The sequence below is a fragment of the Labrus mixtus genome, chromosome 4 (assembly GCF_963584025.1).
Source record: "Labrus mixtus chromosome 4, fLabMix1.1, whole genome shotgun sequence".
Classification (NCBI taxonomy): Eukaryota; Metazoa; Chordata; class Actinopteri; order Labriformes; family Labridae; genus Labrus; species Labrus mixtus.
The window spans coordinates 437556-462292 of record NC_083615.1 but is presented as its reverse complement, the minus strand read 5'-3'; the positions used below and the strand labels follow the sequence as shown (position 1 = coordinate 462292).

At 38.4% G+C, this 24737-nt stretch overlaps 2 protein-coding genes across 5 annotated transcripts; both read left to right on the top strand.

Annotated features, from left to right (window-relative positions):
- Positions 1 to 1450: 1450 nt before the first annotated feature.
- Positions 1451 to 19242, top strand: bmal2 (basic helix-loop-helix ARNT like 2). Of its 4 annotated transcripts, XM_061035044.1 has the most exons (18): positions 1858 to 1955; positions 2755 to 2777; positions 5427 to 5520; positions 5619 to 5669; positions 5747 to 5788; positions 5948 to 6105; positions 6892 to 6971; positions 7364 to 7456; positions 9331 to 9448; positions 9538 to 9687; positions 10707 to 10950; positions 11523 to 11629; positions 11782 to 11932; positions 12325 to 12395; positions 12509 to 12620; positions 12861 to 12951; positions 16606 to 16705; positions 17327 to 19242. In XM_061035044.1, exons 3-18 carry the CDS (start codon positions 5477 to 5479, stop codon positions 17482 to 17484), a joined length of 1770 nt encoding a protein of 589 aa, XP_060891027.1. In that variant the 5' UTR covers positions 1858 to 1955; positions 2755 to 2777; positions 5427 to 5476; the 3' UTR covers positions 17485 to 19242. The 4 variants fall into 4 exon arrangements, with proteins under 4 accessions (XP_060891026.1, XP_060891029.1, XP_060891028.1 ...); XM_061035043.1 differs by lacking the exons at positions 1858 to 1955; positions 2755 to 2777 and adding an exon at positions 1451 to 1523; XM_061035046.1 differs by lacking the exon at positions 2755 to 2777 and having other exon boundaries at positions 1842 to 1940.
- A 1887-nt stretch (positions 19243 to 21129) lies between these two features.
- On the top strand, positions 21130 to 24524 carry si:ch211-245j22.3 (uncharacterized protein LOC563798 homolog). Its single transcript, XM_061035047.1, has 5 exons — positions 21130 to 21939; positions 22548 to 22680; positions 22829 to 22978; positions 23350 to 23455; positions 24072 to 24524. The coding sequence occupies exons 1-5, from the start codon at positions 21869 to 21871 to the stop codon at positions 24206 to 24208; spliced, it is 597 nt and encodes a 198-aa protein (XP_060891030.1). The 5' UTR covers positions 21130 to 21868; the 3' UTR covers positions 24209 to 24524.
- The last annotated feature ends 213 nt before the right edge of the window (positions 24525 to 24737 follow it).

The following is a 24737-nucleotide window of genomic DNA, read 5'->3' as shown; positions in this document are numbered from 1 at the left end:
TTTCAATTGGGAAGCCCACTCAAAAGATGAAAAAGCCGTCAACCAAAATACCTGCAACAGTTCTTCACAGGGATGTCAGACGGATAGTTGTCCTGCTTCCAGTTGAAGAGCAGCAACAAAATTGAAAATGGAACAACTGAATCCAGTACATTACGCAACTGGTGTGACCTCCTTGGGTTGGAGAACCAGGAGGTCAAGTGGGAGGTGTTGTGTCAAATCCCAATTCATTCACAAGAGCACATTCACATGCAGAATGCGTGTGAATGTGAAAAACACACAGAACTTGACAGATACTAACTTCCGGGTTTCATGCAGTATGGATCGGATGCGTGCTTTCAGGAAATTAATTGTATTTTACCACCCACAATGCAGTGCGAAATTAAACATAAATCGTCACGTCACGTCCGCCTCCAAATCAAAACAAAACAAACCTTAAACAAACAAATACATTTTTAATCTAGAGTTAAAGTCCCGACTGAAATCACTACTTTTAATTAACAACCGAAAATAAAACAAATATCTGCATTATTATAAAACCTTTCCCCCTCTATTTAAATAATGATTTCACTATTTAAATGTGTCTTATATTACTGTCTTTCATTTGTTCTTTATGTACTGTATGTTATTTAGTTATTTAATCTTTTACTTGATTTACATTGTGATATTGTTTTTTTTACCTGACTGTATATGAGCATTACTCTTCTTGAATAAAGCTAAACAAAAAACAAAAAAAAAACGGGTGGATGCGGCCGGTTCGGGAAACGTAAATGACATCACTTCCTTACTGAATGAATCAGACGAAGTAGGAACAAATATCTGTCTACTGAATAGTAGGTACTAAACAGTAAACAGCAGATAGTACGTACTGTTTACTGACAGATTGAGTAGGTACTTGGCAATTCGGATACAGCCCGTGTCGTTTGTAAATTTGTTTGGGGATTGTAAAAGTGTTTCACATCTTGTAAATTTGTTTTATAAAATGTAAATGTGTTTTTTCCTTGGCATGAGTGTTTTTGGTTTTGTAATTTTGTTTTCTAAAAATATAAAAAGGTTTTTCAAAATGTAAATTTGTCTCACATTTGTAATTTTGCTTTGCACTTATCAGCCACCGTACAGAGGCGGTGTCGGTGTCTCCGGTGAGCCGGTAGGAGGAGACAAACAAACTCCAGCTACACAGTCAGTCATTGCTTTTCACGTTTTGTGCTTCCTCCCCCCCCCCCCCCCCCTCCCTCTTTTCTACTAATTTAATAACAAGGCAATACTACAACATTTACCATGGTCTTGATACCTCCATAATAACCCGTGTTTCATAACAACATCTCTCTGTATCATCACCTCTTCCTCCATGCTCCGGGTCTCCGGGTCTCCAGGTCTGCGGGTCTCCGGGTCTGCGGGTCTCCGGGTCTCAGGGTCTCCAGGTCTCTAGGTCTCCAGGTCTCCGGGTCTGCAGGCTCCAGCTGCAGCCATGTCGGGAGGGAAGGCTCCGACAGGCGGCGGTGACCGAGAGGGAGAGAGACCTCCAGGTAATTACAAACAATATAAAACCAATTTGACAGGAATCTTCAGACCGGCATTAAGTGAAGTTGTTGTGTTTGTTGTTGTTTGTTGTTGTTTTAGTGGAAACAGGAAGTGAATGTGTTTGTTTTTATCACACGTCGTAACTTTGCTCTGAAAGTAGATCAAACTGGTTATCTCCCATTAACTGACTTACTGTGTGATTATATGAACCATCATAACCAGTGTAGAGTGGGATATGTTCCCATCATAACCAGTGTAGAGTGGGATATGTTCCCATCATAACCAGTGTAGAGTGGGATATGTTCCCATCATAACCAGTGTAGAGTGGGAGGACTGAGATCCGGTTATCTTTATGTGGCTAAGCTAATGTTAGCTTAGCAGCGTTAGCTCGGCCTGTCACTGCAGCTGTGTCGACCCTTCAGGTGAGTTTCTGTGAGGTGAGTTTTCAGAGCCCTTACATTCTGTCACAGTGGATCATTTTAACACTTTGATAGTCTTTACCGATGAGTCATGTCATGTTGTGTTAAAGTAGCATTAAGGGTTACTGCCTTTAAGGCCTGGTATCTGGTTAGCTCGCTAGCTAGGCTAACTGGTTGAACAACAACTCAGTTTGATCATTTATTTATTCAACGAGCAAATTAATCATATTATTTTCATGGTCTCTCATACAGTAAATATCTGTGTGTGTGTGATATCTACTCATGGCAACCCTTTAGTGATATTAATGATCACAGAGGAACAACACAGGAGTGAAGTTTGTCTCTGTCATCAAGTGTCACTCCATGCTAACATGCTAACATGGCACTTTTTGTGATTTAAAAAAACAACATTTTATATATTTTTCACGATTTTGAAACTTAAAACACAACATGTAAACACCATTTATTAAACATAATTGAATAGTTTCTGCTGATAATATATCTGCACTTTAACTTATGTCAATACTGTCCATTTACAACTCTGTTTCTGCACATTTACATTTAATCTTTCATATTTAAGACTAGTAATGCTAAATTAAATCCTGGTTGTATATATTCACATTCTTAGTTTTTATATTTTTAGTGCTTATTTACTTTGTATTTAATATTATATTGTGTTTAGATTTGTTAATATTGTGTTTTTTGCTCATTTTGTGTATTTGGACAACCTGCTGCTGTAACGCCACAATTTCCCAGTTTGGGATCAATAAAGTCATTCTATTCTATTCTATTCTATTCTATTCTATTCTAATTGAAGAAACACCATGCACTTCTAAAACAGGGCTCAAACTGAGAATATGTGAGTTAAGCTGTTCACAGATTGAGGAGTAGCCTGTTTCAAAAGTGTTTGATAGATGTCCTGACCTGGAGATAAATTTACACACACCCCAATTCAGCCCTGAAAGGAAAGGTAATGTCTGGAAGAGCTTTGACAAGAAATGCAACGTTAATGTGTAGCGCAAGATATGTGGTTTTGACCTTGCATATTATAGATATACTAGTTTGATGCTTAGGGCGGCAGTAGCTCAGTCTGTAGGGACTTGGGTTGGGAACCGGAGGGTCGCCGGTTGAAGTCCCCGTGCGGACCAAATATGGAAGTTGGTCAGGTAGCTGGAGCAGTGCCAGATCACTTCCTGAGCACCGCCGAGGTGCCCTTGAGCAAGACACCAAACCCCCTCCCCACCATCAGCTCAGGAGCGCCAGCTGTGGGCAGCCCCCTCACTCTGACATCTCTCACTTAGTGCATGTCCATAGGATCCTGTTTCTGCATGTGTGTATACTTCAGTCTATGTGTGTGTTCATGACTTACAGAGTGTAAAAACTGAAATTTTCGGGATCAATAAAAGTAAATCTTAATCTTAACCACATTTGCTTAAACAGCAGAGACAGACAACAGGCAGCACACGTCATTGTGATCATACCAGAGCAGAGAAGATTAGTCTGCTTAAAAAAACAAATGTTGACTGAATATAGGCTACCATTAAGTTTTGTGGAAGATGAAAGCAGGTGCACAAGCCACCATTAGGGCACACACCAGCTACAAGAGCGGCTGCTGTTTGCTCGATGATCATCCATGTTCCCATCACTTGTCATTTCATTCAGAACTGGGATTTGAAGACCGCAGTCCTACAAAAACTAGTGCTGGGCAATGAATTGAGTTTCAATTTCAAATATGATTTTGGCGTCCCACGATCACAAAAAAAACCAAAACTTATCAAGATTAGAGGTCTTGTTTCGTGTGGTTGGAAATCAGGGTCTGGAAATACACCAGCGGGGTCGGCACAACTGCATTTGTAGGCCAAGCTACCGCTACTAAGCTCAGCTTTGCACACGTTAATATTTGGAGGCTAACATTGAAGCTCTGCACCACACACACACACACACTTTTTATTTATTTATTCCCCACCCTAAAGCTCACTCATACTGGTAAACATACTTCATACAAACTACACTGATCAGCTGTTATAGAACCAAAAACTCAGTTTCCCAACTAGTTCAGGGTCAACTCAGTTCATTTCAGGTGCTTTTTGCTTTTTGAAACTTTTATGCCTTTACTTTGTCCACATCCTGAGGAAACACTGATTCAATGGGGTCCTGTATTTGTAATCAATAATGTTTTTGGTATAATCTGTAATCCTAAATAACGAAAACCTTTCATGCACCAGCTGTTGTCCAAAGGCCAGTTTTTTGTGTGTTTTCTAATAGTACAAGAAGCTAAGAAAAAATGTTGAAGTTTGAAATAACCAACTATAAATAGGTTCATTTAGGAAGTCTACCTACAATGCAATGTTTCTCCAAAAATTTATTAATTGACCATTGTTATGCCCCATCATAAGGCGGCCCTATGGGGCTAACAGCAATCCACACATTGACCCAACAAAGTCATATGAAACACCTTAACACTCAAAAATAACTTTATAATAAGACACATAAAGAACCAAATAGTTAACAAAGGTCAACGAAGGACTAAAGCAAACACACCGCTCTAAAAGCCTCTGGCCAGGTGCACCTCGTTAAGCAATCAGGAGGGGAGGCAAGTTTATCTCTATAGCACGTTTCAGCCACAAGGCAATTCATAGAGATTCACATAAAACATCAAAAGCATCATAACAAAGAGAAAAAGAAACTAAAGAAGACATTTATAAAACATTAACCATCATAGAGAAGATTGAATATGAAAATAAGTTTAAAGAGATACAAAATTAATTGCAGTTCTTCTTTTAACAACAGAGCGCTATCTATTTATGCTTCTCTTGTTTGACGCCCTACGTCACTCGTGTGACTGTCAGCAGCTGCAGAGCAGAGAGAAGCAGTTGGTTGTAACAAGCAGGCGTTATCATGGCAGCTGAGGATGCACCACCGTCTTTTAAATGGAAGGTGTGGAAGCATTTTGGCTTTCCCCGAGACAGAAAATGAAAGAGGTGAGAAGATAACAGACGAGACAAAAACTGAGTGCAAATATTACAAGAAGACAGAGAACTACACAAATAGAACGACCAACATGATGCAGCATTTAACCCGACACCACAACAAGAAGCTCCAATCACCTCCCCTTGTTGAGAGAAAAACAAACATTGAAAGGCCAAACCACACTGACAAGTGGGTTTGCAGCCTCGCTCGCCCCAACGAGTGCAAGAGCCAAAGAGATCACGAGGTGCATTGGTGTTTTCATGAGAAAATGAATCTTTTCCAGTCATCTTTTAATTTGTCTTCAGTCTCATTTTTCTCAAATCGTGAGAGAATTGTATGGTGAACCCAGTAAATTAAAATAAAAAATAAAAAATATCGATATAATATCGCCACACAAAATATCACGATACTATTCTGTATCGATTTTTTTCCCCACCTCTAATATTTGTGAGCCTGCAAATGTAGCTCCTAACTGGTACCAACACGTTACAGCTTTTTGTGTCTTCTGTTTTTCAAAAGATGTACCGGTGGAGGGAAACCAGTGCAGTTCTTCGTCTTTGCCCAGCCTGATGAACATGGAGATGCCCCGGAAGCGCAAGGGCAGCATCGACCAGTAAGTCCTTTAAATCAAACTTCTTTGTTGTATTTTTTTCTTCAGAGAAAATCTCTTTATCTATAAATCTTTTTGCTAATAATGGATTTTCTTACTAGGGATTCAAAATCTGCTTCCATCCCTGAAGACATGGAGGACGACCCAAATGGGTACTGTGAGCTTCCTGATGTAGTTTGTGCTTTTGTGTTTTTGAAGACATGTTAAATGTGTTCCTTCTGCTCTACAGGTCAGATGAGGAGGACCAACATGCCAAAATGAAATGCCTCAGGTAGGTTGCCTCTCATTTGTAACATTTCTTCAAATTTAAATATATGTATACCCAAAATTGTAAACATTTGGAGAGATACTACATTTCATGGATAAATGGCTCATAAGGTAAAAGGAGGAAACTCATTGGAGCTTCTTTATTATTTAATGTCTCTTGCAGGGAACCACACAGCCAAATTGAGAAGAGAAGACGGGACAAAATGAACCATCTCATTGACAAACTGTCGGCCATGATACCTACTTGTAACCCCTTGTCAAGGAAGCTGGACAAACTCACTGTGCTCAGAATGGCTGTGCAGCACCTCAAATCTCTCAAAGGTACCAAGTCAAGCGATGCCCATTTATCTTAAAAACAAACAAAAAAAAAGATAGACCCTTTCTGATGCATTCAGTAAATTCAAGGGATAATCAGTTTTATCTGAATTTGATCAATAGTTTGTCATTACCAATTCATAGCTTTCAGTAACGTCATCAGCGTGGAGGGCTGGAGGGCAAAAAACGCTCAGGAAAGTAACGGCCACCGATGAAAAGCCTGTAGAACGACACGTTTACATCACCTGACAACCATAGAAAAACTGAGATATTAAGATAAACTTTAAGTCTGGGGCAGTTGCGATACTTTAACAGCACACAGAACACTATTCATATCGCTAGAAACGGCAAAGTCCGTGCTGGTGTTACGGTTAAAAGAGTTACCATGTTAACTGGTGACTGTCTAGTTGTCGTACGTGTCCTAACAAAACCTATTTGTTTAGCTTTCATTTAAACATATCTCATAAGTAATTTTGACATTATGATAATACAAAAACGGAACAAAGAGGCGTTTGTTAGGACACTTTCAGTCGCGTTTGTCTGAAAGTCATCAGTTAACATGGTCACTCTTTTAACCGTAACACCAGAACGTCACTTAAGTGATATTGCTGATATTTAGAGGAGAATCCCTCTCCTTACACCGCTGTAGGATGAAAGTCTACAAACATACAGGCAGCTTTATGTATTATTGATCGGTCTGGGTGGATAATGCTTCTGTTTGAAAAGTGAAGGGCAAGTCTAAATGTAGAGAACTTACACTGGACTAACCTTTTGTCACATTTCTGTCTTTAGGTTCAGGAGCATCTTTTTTTGAAGCCAACTACAAACCATCATTCCTTCCTGAAGAGGAGCTCAAACACCTTGTCCTCAAGGTAAACCTCCCATTAATACATTAATAAAGGCAGTCTGTTATCAATATATTCACAGTTTGGCTTTGCTATATTATATATTTAAGTGATCTTGTTAGAAAACAAAGAAAACAAGCTCATAGTCTCTTAATCACTTCAAGATGTTCTGAACATTTTATTTTTCTGAGGTTCCTTCACCTCTGACTACATAAAAATAGTGTAGACCTGAAACACATTGATTTAAAGTGTAGTTTTCTGTCCTTATCAGAAGGTGGTGTAATGTTCTAACTTATCAGATAATAATAAATTAATCCTAGAGTAGAATAAAAAGATTTCCTCTGGCATCTTACATTTTTTATTTATTTTTTAATCATGTCATCATATTGCCCCCCCCCCCCCCCTTTGTCTTTACACAGGCTGCAGATGGGTTCCTCTTTGTAGTGGGCTGTGATCGTGGGAAAATAGTTTTTGTCTCAGAGTCCGTCACGAAGATTTTAAATTATAGTCGGGTAACACTTTTCTCTTTATTACTGTCTCTGAATCTTCTTTTTTTGTCATGTGATCCCCAACGCACCAGATGGGTTGAGTTCTCTTGGAGGATAAGAACGCAGACGCCTCTGAGTGGGTGTATAACACATTAGACACAGACTTTATACATAAATGGATATAATGTTACATTTGCATTATGTATTATTATTATTTATTGACTGGATTAAAGTAACATTAGGTAAATGTTAAAATCTGTGACCTGTTAGGATTTAAAAAGCCTATTTCCCAAAAAGCCAGGAGGCGGTGCAAAATGTAAATAACTGAGTGTGATAGTTTAAAAAAGTTTAACCCTCATGCATCACTATGGACATTACCTCTTCATCTGGCCATCATTTTGTCTGTGTTAGTGCATATGGAACACATTTTGTAAGAAAGTTTCTCTCTTGACACATTTTGGAATTCACATTTAAATGTTTTTAATAGATCAATAGAACACTGTGAAACATCAGCAGTGACGTCAAGTAATCAAACTGGAATTTAAAGGGTTAAATTCCTGATAATTATTCAATATTTGATATGATTGAGCAGGGCTGGAGTTGTTTAAGAAATAAATTATTTAGAAATAAATAAGAATCTGTTTTATTTTTATAGCAGTTTTTGTAAATTGGACATTTTCGCCCTACAATGTCCAAACAGGGAACTACATTTTAAATCTGATGCTACACAAAAACTAACAATGCATCAAAGTCAATATTTTGGATAATCTTTGACATATCCAAGACTGATTTAAAAAAAAATCCCCCAGCCACCAAATATTTGTTTTATGGAAAATAACTAATTTTTGTGTTGTTTTTTTTCATAAATAACAACAGTGACATCAAGTAATCAAACTGGCATTTAAAGGGTTAAATTCCTAAAAATGATTGAATGTTTGGTAGTTTTGAGCAGGGCTGAAGTTGTTTAAGAGATTTATGCAGAAAAAAGTAGAAAAAAATATCAATCTGTTCTATTTTTATATCAGTTTTTTGTAAGTGGACATTTTTGTCCTTCAGAGGGTCGTAAATGAAACTGATGCCTGAGGGTTAAAACTACAGATTTAACTGGAAAAAACACAAAGACACTTAGTTACTAACATGCTGCCAGTTCACCTTATTAACTGTCAGATGTTTTCTTTTCAGCATTTAGCAACTTTTCTTGTCTCTTGTTGTCACTAGTTCAACATTTGAGACTTTGTCTTTGTGCTATTTTCAATCAAATATGTGCTTTCAATGTTTTTGCAAATCATCACACTCTGTTTCTATTTTGATTCCATACAAACTTTTGAGAAATTGAAATGTAATTGTTCTAGTCATAGTGATTATAATATTGGTAGAACTATTTGGATTACCAAAAAAAAACACCAAATGAATTCTGCTTTCTGGGAAGAAGTCTTCAGTTGACATGACTGCTTTGATGCTGGAAACAAAGAGCTTTTTGCGTTACGATTATTTGTTTGTTGTTGGCAATGTGTCATAATTTTGAAGTAAATTGAGTTCATAAGCTGTTTTCCATAAGCTTTGGGAAACATGTCATTGCTGTTTCTGCACCAATCTTACTTCATCTGAATCTCCTCCACCTCTGCTTCACTTAGAATCTGCTTTCTACAGTTCATTATATGAATTATGATCTGGATCTTTAAATGAAGCTTCACGAGAGCATTGTTGAGCTCAGTATGATTTTCACCAAACAGTTAATCATTTTTAGGAATTTAACCCTTTATGCTTTGATTTTATAAACTACTTTTTCATCAATAACTTTTCTGCACTCTTGTAAAGCACTTTGAACTGCAATTTAATTTGTCTGAAAGGTGCTTTATAAATAAAGTTCGATTGATTGATTTCTGTTCTTCCCACAGGTAGAGCTGATTGGACAGAGCCTGTTTGATTACATACACCCAAAGGACATTGGAAAAGTGAAGGAGCAGCTGTCCGCTTCCGAGTTATACCCCCGTGAACGACTAATAGACGCTAAAAGTAAAACCATTTTGTGTGTGTGTTTGAATTGAGTGTGTGTTAGATTTTTTTTGATGCGAGTGTATTTCATTCTCCTGTCACGTCTCCAGCTGGTCTGCAGGTACAGGCTGACCTTCCTGTCGGAGCGGCGCGGCTGTCTACGGGGGCACGCCGATCGTTCTTCTGCCGCATGAAGTACAACAAGATTTTAGCCAAAGCGGTGGAGAAAGAATTCCAATCCAGCTCATCCAAAAAGAAAGGTGGAGAACTTATCTGTCGGTTAGCTTTCCATGCAGGAAAAGTATTCTGACTTCTATTATTCTGCATCGAAACGATGGAAGAAAGAGACAAAACCTGCCTGCAAATGTCTTTTTTAAAATTTTCCTCACATCAGTATAGTATTTTTTAAATAATTATTATTATTTTAAGATTTATTTTTGGGCGGGGAGAGGGAGAGAGAAAGAGAGAGAGAGATGCAGGAAAGGACCCACAGGTCATATCCGATCCCGGGCCGCCAGCTTTCAAGGACTTCAGCCTCTACATGGGGCGGGCGCACTAACCATTAGGCTACTGGTGCCTCGTCTCTGCAGTATTGATTGGTAGTAATATCTACTGTATGCCAACAGGTACATTGCATCAAGGAGCTGCCAACACCTAATTAATTCATTATCATTTTATTTATTTAAAGCCTGATACTTTAATGCTCTGTACAGAGACAAATTATTATTAATATTATTATTTGCAACACTATTCCCTAGATGGTCCTATAAGGTGTTACAGCATTTATGACGCCAGGTTGACTTGACATGTTCATAAGAGAAGAGAAATACAATAAAATATATATTTTCTAAATAATTACAAAACATAAAAAACAGGTTGAAGTCCATTCTTGACCACCTCCAGTCTATTACAACATTTCAGTGTAGATACTATTTAAATCTCCCAAAGCAATATGCTATCCCTAATTCAATTCAAGAAAATGAAAGTAGTGACAGATTATGTTAATTATTGATGTGCCAAATATATCTTTTTTCACATTACTGAATTCAAAATGTCCCATCAGCCTGGTTCTTGTATTCCTCTAGATGTTGTGTCGATAGCCTGCAGGCAGACACACTAAATATTTTGTTTTTGTATTTTTGCGGTGTTCAAACTCCAAGACTTTGAAAATCCCTGTTTTATATATATATATATATATATATATATATATATATATATTTAGTGTATGATCTCTGGATACTAATCGTGCTCTCTTCATTGTGTCTGCATGTACTTACAGAGACACAGAAGTACTGCACTGTCCACTGCACAGGCTACATGCGCAGCTGGCCCACCAGCCAGCTGGGAGCAGACGAGGGGGGGGAGGCAGATAAGCAGGACAGCTCCCACTTCAGCTGCCTGGTGGCGGTGGGGCGCGTCCACTCCCACTCAGCCCCCCAGGTGAACGGAGAAGTGCGAGTTAAACCCACAGAGTTCACTACACGTTTTGCCATGGACGGAAAATTCACCTATGTTGATCAAAGGTAGAATCATCTTTTGCTTAAAGGCTTGATTTTTTGATCCAGCAGATGTCGCCCTTGAGCACCAGCATGAAACCAAAACAACTGGCGCTGCATTGTTGTGTTAGCATGCTAATGCTAGCGATCTTTATTCTGCTCGTATCTTCACACTGCATGTAAATTTACCTGAAATGAGCGTGATCTAGAAACACAGTTAAGCAGTGAGTACAGTATGTTATTCTTCTTTTCTCTAGTCCCTCAATTAAACAACTTTTATACACGAGGGGAGGAGTCAGCCGGCCGTCCGGGCGATGTAAACAAAGTGAAGATAGGACTCTGAAAACATCACAGACAGTGGGACTCGGGTGTTACACCCATTGTAGACAGTCATGACTCAGAGTTATTTTCAGAGGAGATACTTGATTTCTACATTTAAGTTTGAAACATCACATAGAAAGACTTTAAGGAGCTTTTAGAGGGTTGTAGTTTCTTCTGTCTTTTCTTGTTAGTCGAACGAGTGGAGTCACTACATTCCTCTTTGTGATACTATACTGATAAAATGCTCATTTAATAAAACTTTTTTCTTTCTCCCACAGGGCGACAACCATTCTTGGTTATCTTCCCCAAGAATTACTTGGGACTTCATGCTATGAGTACTTCCATCAAGATGACTTATTGCATTTAGCTGACAGGCATAGAAAAGGTTCATAACTAATTACATGAACTACTTTATTTCTTCTAGTTTTCATCATGTATCAGTCTAGTCCATGTCTGTTTAATGATAGCAACAATATATGCGTGCATCCACACAATATTTGATCTTGGTCTCATATTCTTGCTGTTCTTCTTCCACAGTGCTACGAAGTAAAGAGAAAATAGAGACAAACTGCTACAAGTTCAAAACGAAACATGGCTCCTTCGTCACGCTGCAGAGTCACTGGTTTAGTTTTGTAAATCCCTGGACCAAAGAAGTAGAATACATAGTGTCAACTAACACGGTTATATCGTGAGTATGTGCTGATGTTTATTGATGCATCGTCTGCATGTGTCTGTACCTGTGATAGACACACAAAAGACTCACCTCTTTTCTCATCCCTTCTTCTTTTAAATTACTTTTAAAAACACATTTTTATCGTAAGGCCTTCTTCTAATCCTTGTTTCATCCATGATGTTTTATTTGTTTTACTGTTAACTTTAGCCAATCTTTGTCTCGGTTGTTTCTCTTTTCTCTGTTCATTGGATGATTGCTGCACTGTTGTTTTATTTTTCATGCTTTTTTAATAGGATTTTATTGTTTTGTATTTGACTGTTGGGATTTTTTTTTTTTCTGTAAAGCTTTTCTTTGTGACGTTGGTTTTGATAAGTGCTTTATAAATAAACTTTATTATTATTATAAAGGCACGATCCCAGTCGAAGCAGTCAGTCAGGAAACAAGTGGGAACAGTCGAGCAATTCTAAGACTTCTGAAGGTCGGTTTCATTAAAATATGTGAAATCATCCATGAAGCTATTTCCATTCTGTAGAGCAGTCAGAGTACACTGTAAAGTTCATGTTGTCTGTTTCTTTGTTTTTCTTTTCAAAGACGACAAGAAGTCCCTTCCAATCATACCAGGCGTCTCCTCTGCACCTGGAGCGATGATCTATGCTGGAAGCATCGGGACCCAGATTGCTAATGAGCTACTGGATTTCAACAGGTGAAGCTTCACATCCTTTTTATGTGTTTGTAGTTTAACAGTTATCTGACATGTGACCTTGTGCAGTTCTGAATAAGTGTGTGTGTGTGTGTGTGTGTGTGTGTGTGTGTGTGTGTGTGTGTGTGTGTGTGTGTGTGTGTGTGTGTGTGTGTGTGTGTGTGTGTGTGTGTGTGTGTGTGTGTGTGTGTGTGTGTGTGTGTGTGTGTGTGTGTGTGTGTGTGTGTGTGTGTGTTGCTTTAGGATGAACTCGTCGCCCTCCAGTGGTAATGTCAGCCCGTTCAGTTTATCATCAGACAAATGTCCACAAAGTCACAATCAAACCAGCAACAATGTAAGTTTTTGTTCCTCGATGTCTTTGATTATGAACGGCTCTGTTTCAGTCAGGAAGATGATCAGGGCTAACAAAGTCCTCAATAGCTGAGTATTATTTATAAAAAAAAACATCCATAGCCTGAATAGTGACAATTTCTTCTTGTGTGTCATATAAAAATTGTCACTTGTGTCATAGGAGCCAACCTGTTCGTTCCTGATGCGTGTCCACTTCAATATACTCACAGCTCCGTTGTTTCACTTGATTTCTTATTTTATTCCTAAACAGTTTCCAGAACAGATCCAAAATGAATATATCAAAACTCATAACATTAATGAAACCAAAAGATATTTTTGAGAAATCATCTCAACCCTTATGAAATCTATTTTATAATATTTAATAGTTTATTGATGTTGTGTATTTTTTTTTTTGTTCTCAAGTATGGTTTGTTTTGAGATATTTTTATACTTATTGCTAAGGTTGTCTGGCACCTCAGGGATGCAATCCTAGTGTTTCTGTGTTTGGGTGATGTATTTGCTTCCTGAAAATCAGTGATGTCAGCATTTAAAGAAAAAGAGTTAGATCTATCTTATCTATAAAGAGGCTCAAATAGGTTTTTAGTGATTCAAGCTTATTTTTGAGGGTCACGATCAACAAACATTTGCTGTGTGGCTCCTATACCTCCACCACAGTCCACAAAGACGATCTACTTTTCTTCTCACCACCTGCGCATCGCACCCAAATTAATTAACTCGGCTCCACCCATAACACAAAATACCTGCCCAAATAAATCCATTATTCACCATAAAAGTTTCCATGTGAAATCAAGTACTTCTCATAAATTAATACTTATTTATAACAACACCATACTTCTGAAACCAAAGTTACCATGATTAAAATGGCCTCTACAGCCAGTTTACCTTATTTCATCTTCATATGCCTATATGTTCAAAAAACAACAGAACTCTGATTAGATCCTTTTTTGTTCTAATATTCAACTTAATAACAACATTTGAATAAGATATTCTGAATTATTTGAAGATGAATTAACAGTAATCTATTCACAAAACATAAACACAAAAACTGTCCCATCATAATTACAGTGATCAAAATATGATATTATGATCATTTTATTATTAGTGCAGAATCGTCCAAATGTGTCAATGTGTGAGAGCGTTTATAAAGAATTGGGCACACTGACATCATGTCACTAAGTTTGACATTTGACAGGTCAAACTAAAATTACACCGACAAGTTATTAGCAAGTCTTTTTTCTTAATCTGGTTGATGCTGGACAATAATTACTCTGAATGTTTGGAAGGGTTCTCACACAAAGTTTCAGTGATGATTCAAAATAACATCAAATAATAACCCTAGCGTGAGAGCATTTATAGGGGTTTATTTTTGAAAAACTGGCAAGTTTTTTTTAAATCAAAAATACTCAAACTTTATTTTGTCTTTGAGCTGCTGTTTACTCACTTAGCTGATAAGAACTTTCTTCTTGGCAAGTTTATTTACAGTGGGTACGGAAAGTATTCAGACCCCTTTACATTTTTCACTCTTTGTTTCATTGCAGCCATTTGCTAAAATCAAAAAAGTTCATTTTATTTCTCATTAATGTACACTCAGCACCCCATCTTTACAGAAAAAAAACAGAAATGTAGAAATTTTTGCAAATTTATTAAAAAAGAAAAACTGAAATATCACATGGTCATAAGTATTCAGACCCTTTGCTCAGTATTGAGTAGAAGCACCCTTTTGAGCTAGTACAGCCATGAGTCTTCTTGGGAATGATGCTACAAGTTTTTCACACCTGGATTTGGGGATCCTCTGCCATTCTTCCTTGCAGATCCTCTCCAGTTCTGTCAGGTTGGATGATCAACGTTGGTGGACAGCCATTTTCAGGTCTCTCCAGAGATGCTCAATTGGGTTTAGGTCAGGGCTCTGGCTGGGCCAGTCAAGAATGGTCACAGAGTCGTTCCGAAGCCACTCCTTTGTTATTTTAGCTGTGTGCTTAGGGTCATTGTCTTGTTGGAAGGTGAACCTTCGGCCCAGTCTGAGGTCCTGAGCACTCTGGAAGAGGTTTTCTTCCAGGATATCTCTGTACTTGGCCGCATTCATCTTTCCTTCAATTGCAACCAGTCGTCCTGTCCCTGCAGCTGAAAAACACCCCCATAGCATGATGCTGCCACCACCATGTTTCACTGTTGGGATTGTATTGGGCAGGTGATGAGCAGTGCCTGGTTTTCTCCACACATACCGCTTAGAATTAAAGCCAAAAAGTTCAATCTTGGTCTCATCAGACCAGAGAATCTTCTTTCTCATAGTCTGGGAGTCCTTCATGTGTTTTTTGGCAAACTCTATGCGGGCTTTCATATGTCTTGCACTGAGGAGAGGCTTCCATCGGGCCACTCTGCCATAAAGCCCCGACTGGTGGAGGGCTGCAGTGATAGTTGACTTTGTGGAACTTTCTCCCATCTCCCTACTGCATCTCTGGAGCTCAGCCACAGTGATCTTTGGGTTCTTCTTCACCTCTCTCACCAAGGCTCTTCTCCCACGATTGCTCAGTTTGGCTGGACGGCCAGGTCTAGGAAGAGTTCTGGTCGTCCCAAACTTCTTCCATTTAAGGATTATGGAGGCCACTGTGCTCTTAGGAACCTTGAGTGCTGCAGAAATTCTTTTGTAACCTTGGCCAGATCTGTGCCTTGCCACAATTCTGTCTCTGAGCTCCTTGGGCAGTTCCTTCGACCTCATGATTCTCATTTGCTCTGACATGCACTGTGAGCTGTAAGGTCTTATATAGACAGGTGTGTGCCTTTCCTAATCAAGTCCAATCAGTTTAATTAAACACAGCTGGACTCCAATGAAGGAGCAGAACCATCTCAAGGAGGATCAGAAGAAATGGACAGCATGTGAGTTAAATATGAGTGTCACAGCAAAGGGTCTGAATACTTATGACCATGTGATATTTCAGTTTTTCTTTTTTAATAAATTTGCAAAAATTTCTACATTTCTGTTTTTTTTTCTGTCAAGATGGGGTGCTGAGTGTACATTAATGAGAAATAAAATGAACTTTTTTGATTTTAGCAAATGGCTGAAATGAAACAGCCATTTGAAGAGTGAAAAATGTAAAGGGGTCTGAATACTTTCCGTACCCCCACTGTATGTCGCACATTTCAACAACAAGGCAATTCAAAGTGCTTCACACAAGACATGAAAAAGCATCATGACAGAGGAAAGAAAAGAAACATTCAAATAGAACATTTAAAAAAATCACTGAAATTATTAAATCTGAAAATATGTTCAAATAATAATAATTCAAATGAAATTAATTGAAATAAAAATATAATAAGAGTTAAAAGTTACAGTGCAGAGTTATAGTTTAGAATCTTTTAAAATTGTTAAATGAAAGGCTGTAAACAGGTGAGTCTTCAGCCTGGATTTAAAAGAGCTAGCCTCTTTGTTATCCGGCTTTTTGAATACACAAACACTGTCGATTTTTTTAATGTTTCACTGACTCCTGATTTGAAACATCTCCCAGCTAGTTTAACATTTTGCAATGAGGTAGAACTATAAAATGCCACAGATTTGTTTCTCTGCTCCCTGTTGTTATGTCTAAAGTCGAGCTGTGTTGCCGCTCAGCAGGACTAACTTTGCTCATCTTCTGGTCTTCAGGTGCCAAATGGAGAGGTGACAGACATGGAGGTGCCAGGAAAGTCCAGCTCAGAAGAAGAGCAACAGGGAGCTGCGTTCTCAGGAGGAGACACACTCATGGGTACTGACACTCATAATAAACATATATGGTATAAAACAGGGGTTCTCAAACTTTTTTAGACCATGGACCCCTTTCAGGTGAGAATTTTTTCCAAGGACCCCCCTCATCGTACCGTTGATAAGCATATATTAATACTATGTAATAATGTATTATGTACTTTGCAACAATAGAATTAGGCTACATTTATACTTTGCAAGTAATTCATTTTAGAAACTTTGAGAAAATGAACATCGCAAGATTGTCTTGTGATGAAATTCGAAATGTTGTCATGTATTCTAAAACTGACTTTCAGTAAGTAATTTAACTTTAAAGATGAATTATTTTCTCCTTATTCTAATCACTGGCTGGAAGCTCTGAACAAACCACAGAATGTAATGAACAGAGTTTCAAAACACATTAAGCCTTATCTAAGAAGATTTCGACTTAAATATTTACATTACTCATATTCATGTGTCAAACAATTCACAAATATTCCACGGACCCCCAAGCTATGGTTCGCGGACCCCTGGGGGTCCAGGGACCCCACTTTGAGAATCACTGGTATAAAGGACCATATTTTCATTGCTCTGCTGTTAACTCCATTGTCTTGTATTTTTCTTATGTCAATGTTTCTTACCTCAGGGGAGAATTCCCAGATGGACTTGGACAGCATGGTTGGACCAGGCCTGAGCAGTCTCAGCAATGATGAAGCAGCCATGGCAGTTATCATGCGCCTCTTGGAGACGGACACAAACTTGAACGAGGCTGTGGATTTTGAAGAGATGCACTGGTCTCTATAGAAAATATAAAAGTATTTAAAGAATCTTTTTTTTTTTTATAACGGGATCTCCTTGAATGCTAACTCTTAAGATGCAGCATTCCTTTTTTCAAGGACTTGTTTATTTATTTGTGACTTTGTCCTCTTAAGCTGTGTATTCTTCATGTGGCTGCTCGAACTGTAGTGGGGATTGGACGACAATGAGGAACACACCCGCTTTCCCTCTTCAGAAGGAGGATGTGCCTCTAAAAGCCTTGCAGCGGTCTGCCTGCCAAAACACTGATCATCACTGTTTTTTCCTCGTATCATCTGTCATCCTCCGTTCATCTGAAGAAGCCTCACTTGGTCCAAAAACGAATGAACAAACGAGAGACAGTGCAGTGACATTTTTTCTCCTCTTGTCTGTTTGGGGATAAAAAAAAAAAAGAAATGCACTGAATTGATTTAATGTTTTTTTAAACTGCCGTACTTTGATTAGGTACTGTACTTTAATTAAAATGCAAGGAAGACACCTTGATATCCTGGCCCGTCTCTGTGACCCCCTCAGGATCCAAGCCGTTTGTAGCCAGTCTACCGCGGCAGACCACACTTCCATAACCTCTTAACTTTGAAAGTCACCTCTTTTTTGTGCTGCTCAGAGATTTCTCTCAACTTGTCAGTATCTGAACATTTTCCATGAAAACAGTCCAGTAACCTCTTCTCTGGAAGACTTGAACACTGACTTAACAATACTGTATATGTGTGGATTTTGTACGCTCGCAAACACCATGTCCTCAGGCCGAGTCTTTCTTACAGGGAGAGTTTGCAGAGAAAGAATCTGTTCTGTTAGACCTTTCTCTCCTTTCATTTCTCATAGCTCTGATCTGTGTCATATGTAGACTAAATTAGCTGGAGAGCAGCTGTTTTGTAATTAAACTTCTGTCTATGTAGAAGCTCGGAGGTTATACTTCATGCATTGTGACTCAGTGCTTTAAAGGTGCAGTAAAGGTGATAGTCAGGTGGCAGGAAAACCCCATTTCACGTCTGACATTTGAATACATGTTTGAGGTAAATGTCTTAAGTCTAGTGGTAGTAATAACTCAGGAAGTGATGGAAACAAGTCTTTTAACATACAGTAACACGGTTTGTTGTAACTGAAGCAGTATTTTGTCCCAGAGTTTAAGAGTATAAAAGACATCTCTATATTCTATATATTCTATATTGTTTGGAATCATCTTGTAAAGAGTCGCTTACACTCACATTCAGCTATTCAATCTCTATCTTAAGCTTATAGGTTTTATTTTTCAATGTACTGTAATGCAATGTGCATGGTTGATGTGCAGCAGTGGTCAAAGCAATCGAACATTATCATGCAAACATTCATGGCGTGTGCTATGCAGAGCTATCATTCCATTCATTCTTTATTTTAGTGGTATGTTTTAGCTCCTCTCACATCGTGTATAAAGAAGGTAGAAGACAAATTGCTGTTCTGTTGAGAACTTGAATAAGTGACTGAACTGTATGGATGACTGCAATTTCCCCCATGTAGTTTAATTGTTTTTATTTTTTACACAGCTTGGATTTTACATACAAAAATATTGATCCCCTTTAAGGTGATTGGCTGGAATATGTTAGTCATGTGACAGCCACATGGCCTAATGGGATCAGTGTAAGGTCAAGTTTAGAAGAACCAAAGCATGTCAAATTATTGTCACTGTGTTTTAAAAAAAGATTGGCATTGTAAGCCTTGTTCATGCCAAATAATAATAACAATGATGTAATTATAATAATTATATGATTACCCTTTGAATTTATTTTATTAGCTTGTTTGAAAAAAAAAAAAAAAAAAAGAGTATGAAGTTTGTTGTGAATTCCCCCGATCCATATTCTGAACAACTCTTAGATGCCACATGACACATTTATTTTTGGGATTTTTGTTTATTGATTTAAAGTCTTTATATGTGATTTTTCACACTTAAATGTAGAAATCAAGTATCTCCTCTGAAAATAACTCTATGAGTCATGACTGTCTACAATGGGTGTAACACCCGAGTCCCACTGTCTGTGATGTTTTCAGAGTTTTCAGAGTCCTATCTTCACTTTGTTTACATCGCCCGGACGGCCGGCTGACTCCTCCCCTCGTGTATAAAAGTTGTTTAATTGAGGGACTAGAGAAAAGAAGAATAACATACTGTACTCACTGCTTAACTGTGTTTCTAGATCACGCTCATTTCAGGTAAATTTACATGCAGTGTGAAGATACGAGCAGAATAAAGATCGCTAGCATTAGCATGCTAACACAACAATGCAGCGCCAGTTGTTTTGGTTTCATGCTGGTGCTCAAGGGCGACATCTACTGGATCAAAAAAATGACATATAAAGCCTTTAATTTCTCAATTGACAGTTTTACGTTGCATTTCTTTTACCTGAAGGGTTTTAGTGATGAGCTTTGACAGCGTCTTGTTTCCCCCAGTTCACCAAATCTGTGAAAGTATTCATGTTTGTATTGTTGCACAGATGTGGATTATGTGGACCTGTGTAGCCCCTATGCCAGCCCACTGTTGGTTTAAATGTTTTGGGGAAGGATTTAGAGTTATATTAAGAGGATTTCCCCAATAATAATTTTTTTTTAAAATATAAAAATGGTTTTGTTGTGAATCACAAAGAATACTGTCTTTTTCTCTAATGCTTGAATCATGAGGAGCCAGTGGATGGAGCAGCGAACTCACAAGTCCGAAGTGCCTTTGGACTTATCTGCTCAGACACAAACAACAAACCTGGGTGGCACACTGAGACCCCCCCCCCGGTGACAGACTGAAAGGAGGGCTAAAATGTATCAATGGATTAACTTGACGCACACATGGCTTACCGTGCATATCATGACTGAAGTGGAGGCTGTTTCAAAGATGAACTGAGATCTCCGCATGTTGGAGCACTCAACATAACCAAACACTTGGAGTCGTGTCTTTTTTTTAAGAATTATTTGTTCTCATTCGTCATGTTCAGTCATTGCACTGTTCTAGCTGCATTCTCTTCAGAAAGCTTAACTGTGCTCAGTCGAGCTTTTAATTAAATTAAGAGATGCTTATTTTCCTGAGAATTCATTTTTTTAGCTACCGCTTCTGTTTGAAATACAACAGCAGAGAAGCAGGAGGACATTGTGTTTTAATACGTGTCGTGCTTAGTGTCGGCTTCTTTTGGGTCATTTATTGTTTAAAATGTTTTGCATCTTTGGGCTTTGGGAGTTAGTACAGAACTGTGAGTGTTTGTGTGTTTGTGCACCGACACAGGTGGAAGGACTTTACCCTTTGTGGTCATATTGGACTGTCAGGAGCTCGTTACTGCCTCCATGGTACCACTTCCTGCCATCGAGGAGGTTCATTCTTTGATTGGTTTTTGGGGCTCATGACGAAGCACTTACTGTATTTGTTTATTGCATTATTGCTGCTACTATCAGCATGTCTGGACCGTCTTCCCAGGGTGTCAAGATAATAAATATACGTTTACTAAATGAAACAAGAACTTTGGATTACTTTGGATTTCTCGCTTACAAAACAGCGACAAAAACGTCTCCTCCTTACTTTAACTCTCTGATCCAGGTCTACACTCCCCCCCCCCCCCCCCCCCCCCCCCACTACGCTCTGCCAATGAAAGGCGTCTGATCCAACCTTCACTACAGGGTCCTAAGTCTCTGACTAGACTCTTCTCCTCTGTCGCCCCCCGGTGGTGGAATGAACTTCCAAACTCCATGTGATCTGCAGAGTCCCTCTGCACCTTTAAGAAAAAGCTAAAGACCCAGCTCTTTCATGAATACCTACTAACTTAATGATGATGGTCTCCATATTATTGATGATGATGATGGTAATGACGATGGTTTTTGTTTGATAACGACGACTTATAAGATGGTTTCTATACTGATTAGAGCTCTCAAGAACTGCCCTCAATGTTGTGCTTTGCCTCTGGTCACTTCCTGTCAGCACCTGTGTGTCCAATCAGACTCAAAGCTGATCGTTTGCTCTTACTGACATTGTTCCCTTTTTTCTAGATCCTTGCTTGTGTTGTTCTTACTCTCTGATGTACGTCGCTTTGGATAAAAGAGTCTGATAAGTGAATTGTAGAATTGGATTATTTATATCTGAATTTACATCAGACAGAGAAGCAGGCATTATTAACATCAGGGAATTGTTTCTGTTTTCTGTCTTTGATGAGGCCGATTGAGATGCAGCCGTCTGCTTTTTGTGTACTTAAATTTGTCTCTGACAACCTTCCATTTTGTCACCCCTCTCTCTAAGCAGATTAGCCACAAGTAATTTGTCAAAAGTGGTAAGGTAGTGGTTGGTTCAATTAAGAAAGCATGACATAAGCTGGGATTTGGTGGGTATAAAAGGTCAACAGCGAATGCAGAGCTGCTGCTGCTCCGTCACACAATGGGTCAAGCTGCTACATTACCTTGTAGGAAAGGCGAGTCTTACGTTACAGAGCTGTACGAATGGTTCAGGTAGGCTTTTTTAAATGATTGTTTTTTCATTCTGAAAATGTACTTCATTTTTGACTGTGTATTCAGGTCTAAGAGATTAATTTAAATCAGCAATGTAAGTGAAAACATTTAATTTGAGCTAATACTGTGTTTACGCAGCTTGATCTGCAGCTCTCAGGTTTACCATTAGGTTTCATTCTGTTGTATTGAGCATGTCATATAACAGGATATCCTTGGCCTTTTGGGTTTTTTTACCTCATTTTATCTCTATATTTAATTTATTTTGCTGTGGTACAAACGTCATTAGTGTCCCACTGAATATCCATGTGATACTTTTGGTACCCTTCATTTAGTCATGTTTTAGTAACATGTTGTTAGACTCATTTGGCCTAATAATCTAAGTGCCCACATCCCCAGGGTGTAAACAAGCTTTTCAAATGCTTGTAATCTCCACAGGCTGCAGATGGGGTTGACCTTAATTCTTCTTATTCTAAATTTAAAGGACAAGTGTCTCCTGCTGCAAATTATACTCACTTCATTCAAACTTCTGATCTGGACTTTCTTGTCTGTTAAAACAACTGAAACAAAAAAAAAAATCTAACCCTCGTCTTTGTTTTTTTTTGCCATAGAAAGTTTATTATTGAATGTCCAAGTGGGCTGATCACTCTGCATGAGTTTCAAAGGCATTTCTGCGATGGCACTGTCGGCAGTGAGTCAGCTGAGTATGCAGAGCAGTTATTTCGCACACTGGACAATAATGGGGTAAGAAAAGTTCTGTGAAGGATTTAAGGCTGCGTAGTTGATGAGTCTGGAGTCTACAGTAACATCATGTCACTTGGTAATGCTGTTCTATATGTCCATACAGAGTGAATAATAAACCACATTGATAATGAGGATTCTTTTTCTTCAGGACGGGATGGTTGATTTCAGAGAGTATGTCATGGCCATCAGCATGCTTATCGAAGGTTCAGCTGTGGAAAAGCTTCAATGGTCATTTAAGCTCTATGACAAAGACGGGGACGGCGCCATTACAAGAGAGGAAATGCTGGACATCATGCAGGTGCGTGTGCATAAAATAAAAGTAAAGACCTACATTTTGAACTTGAGCTCACTTCTGAGATGCTCCCACAGAACCCAACTATTCACTCCCAATGGTTTGTTTCAGAATCAGAATCAGAATCAGAATCTGGGTTTATTGCCAAGTACATTTACACATAAAGGAATTTGACTTGGTGTGTTGGTGCTAAACAATTAACAAGGAAATAAAGCAGAACTAGCAACAACTTAAATAATACAGAATAAGAAGATATTACAATATATAAAATATAATTTTAAAATGTAAAACACAATGTACAAAAGGTGCAATGTAGGAGCTGTGCAGGGGACTATGAGAAAAAAATCTTAATGTGTGTAACTACCCTTTCTTTACAGGCTGTTTATAAGATGAGTGTCGCAGCAGCATTAACTGAACCCAACCCGATGACCGCTGAAGAATGTACCAACAGGATATTTATGCGACTAGATAAAGACAATAATGGTAAGAGAAAAAAAAATGAAGGTGTACTGTTATTTCAGATGGAAAAATCACACTCACATTAATGAAGCGCTGTTTGTATAAACCAAAAATTTTTATTACATACATGACCTGAGGAATGCATAGAAGAAAAAAAATACACAGAAGTGAACCAGGCAGAAAAATATCTCTTTTTTTTTTTTTTTTTAATACTTTACTTATAGCTTTTTTTTTTACAATACAGACATACAAGATAGACAAGAACACCCAGCAGTATCACAAAAAGCAAAAAGAGAGGCAAGGGGCACACATCTAGATGTCCAAAGTTGACAGCAAAAACTAATTAAAAAAGAGACTGCCCCTCTTTTAAAAACGATCCTGGGTAGAAAACAAACAAAACACAAAATAAAAACAAAAAACACACACATATGGGTGGGAGTCAGTCAGAATCATCAGTAAGGCAGAGTTTGCACCTCACATAGACATAACATAGCAGCACAGACCATAATGAATACATTCGGTAGCAGTATCCTGGTGGCTACAGATCAGCATTGATTAAAGATGGAACAGAACTGATCCTGATTGAGTCTGTCCTCTGCCCTTTGTCTCTGATCACCGTCCGTCCTTGTTATGTCTGCAGCCATTATCAGTCTGGACGAGTTCATAGAGGGAGCGCTGGATGATGATTGGATCAGGGAGATGCTGGAATGTGACCCCAGCACCGTGAAGGTTGAGAGGCCTCTGAGGATGGACACAGCTTTGGGGACCCATGGTTGACCTCAAAGTTTTGTGTTCAATGGGAGCTGCAAGGAAGGAACCGGTCGAAGTTTGGACTGATATTTTCAGGAATTGCTGCAGCAACAGATCTTCCAAATAAGTGTACGGCCTAATGGGTAACCCCAAAGTAAAGGCTATTCACTGGAGAGCACTTCTAATTTAAGGCACTTTTTAAATTGAATTTGCACTTCTATAATAAGGAACTCATTTATGTATTTTACCCTGTTTTGTTATTTTGTTGGTGTTGCTGTATCAGTTGAAGTAGTTTATATTTTTGTCTATCTGCATATCTTTGAGTAATAAATCATGAAACAGTTGTGTTTTACTTGTTCTGTCAAATTATTATCTATCCATTCTGAACATGTGGTCATATTTAACTCTCACCAGGCCACAGACACAACATATGGTAACATCTAACCAAAATCTATCTATCTGCCTACCTACCTATCTAGCTAGGTATCTATCTCTGCAAGGGGTAGCCAATTTACTTCATTACATGCCATAAAATAAAATAAAAATTCACATTAAA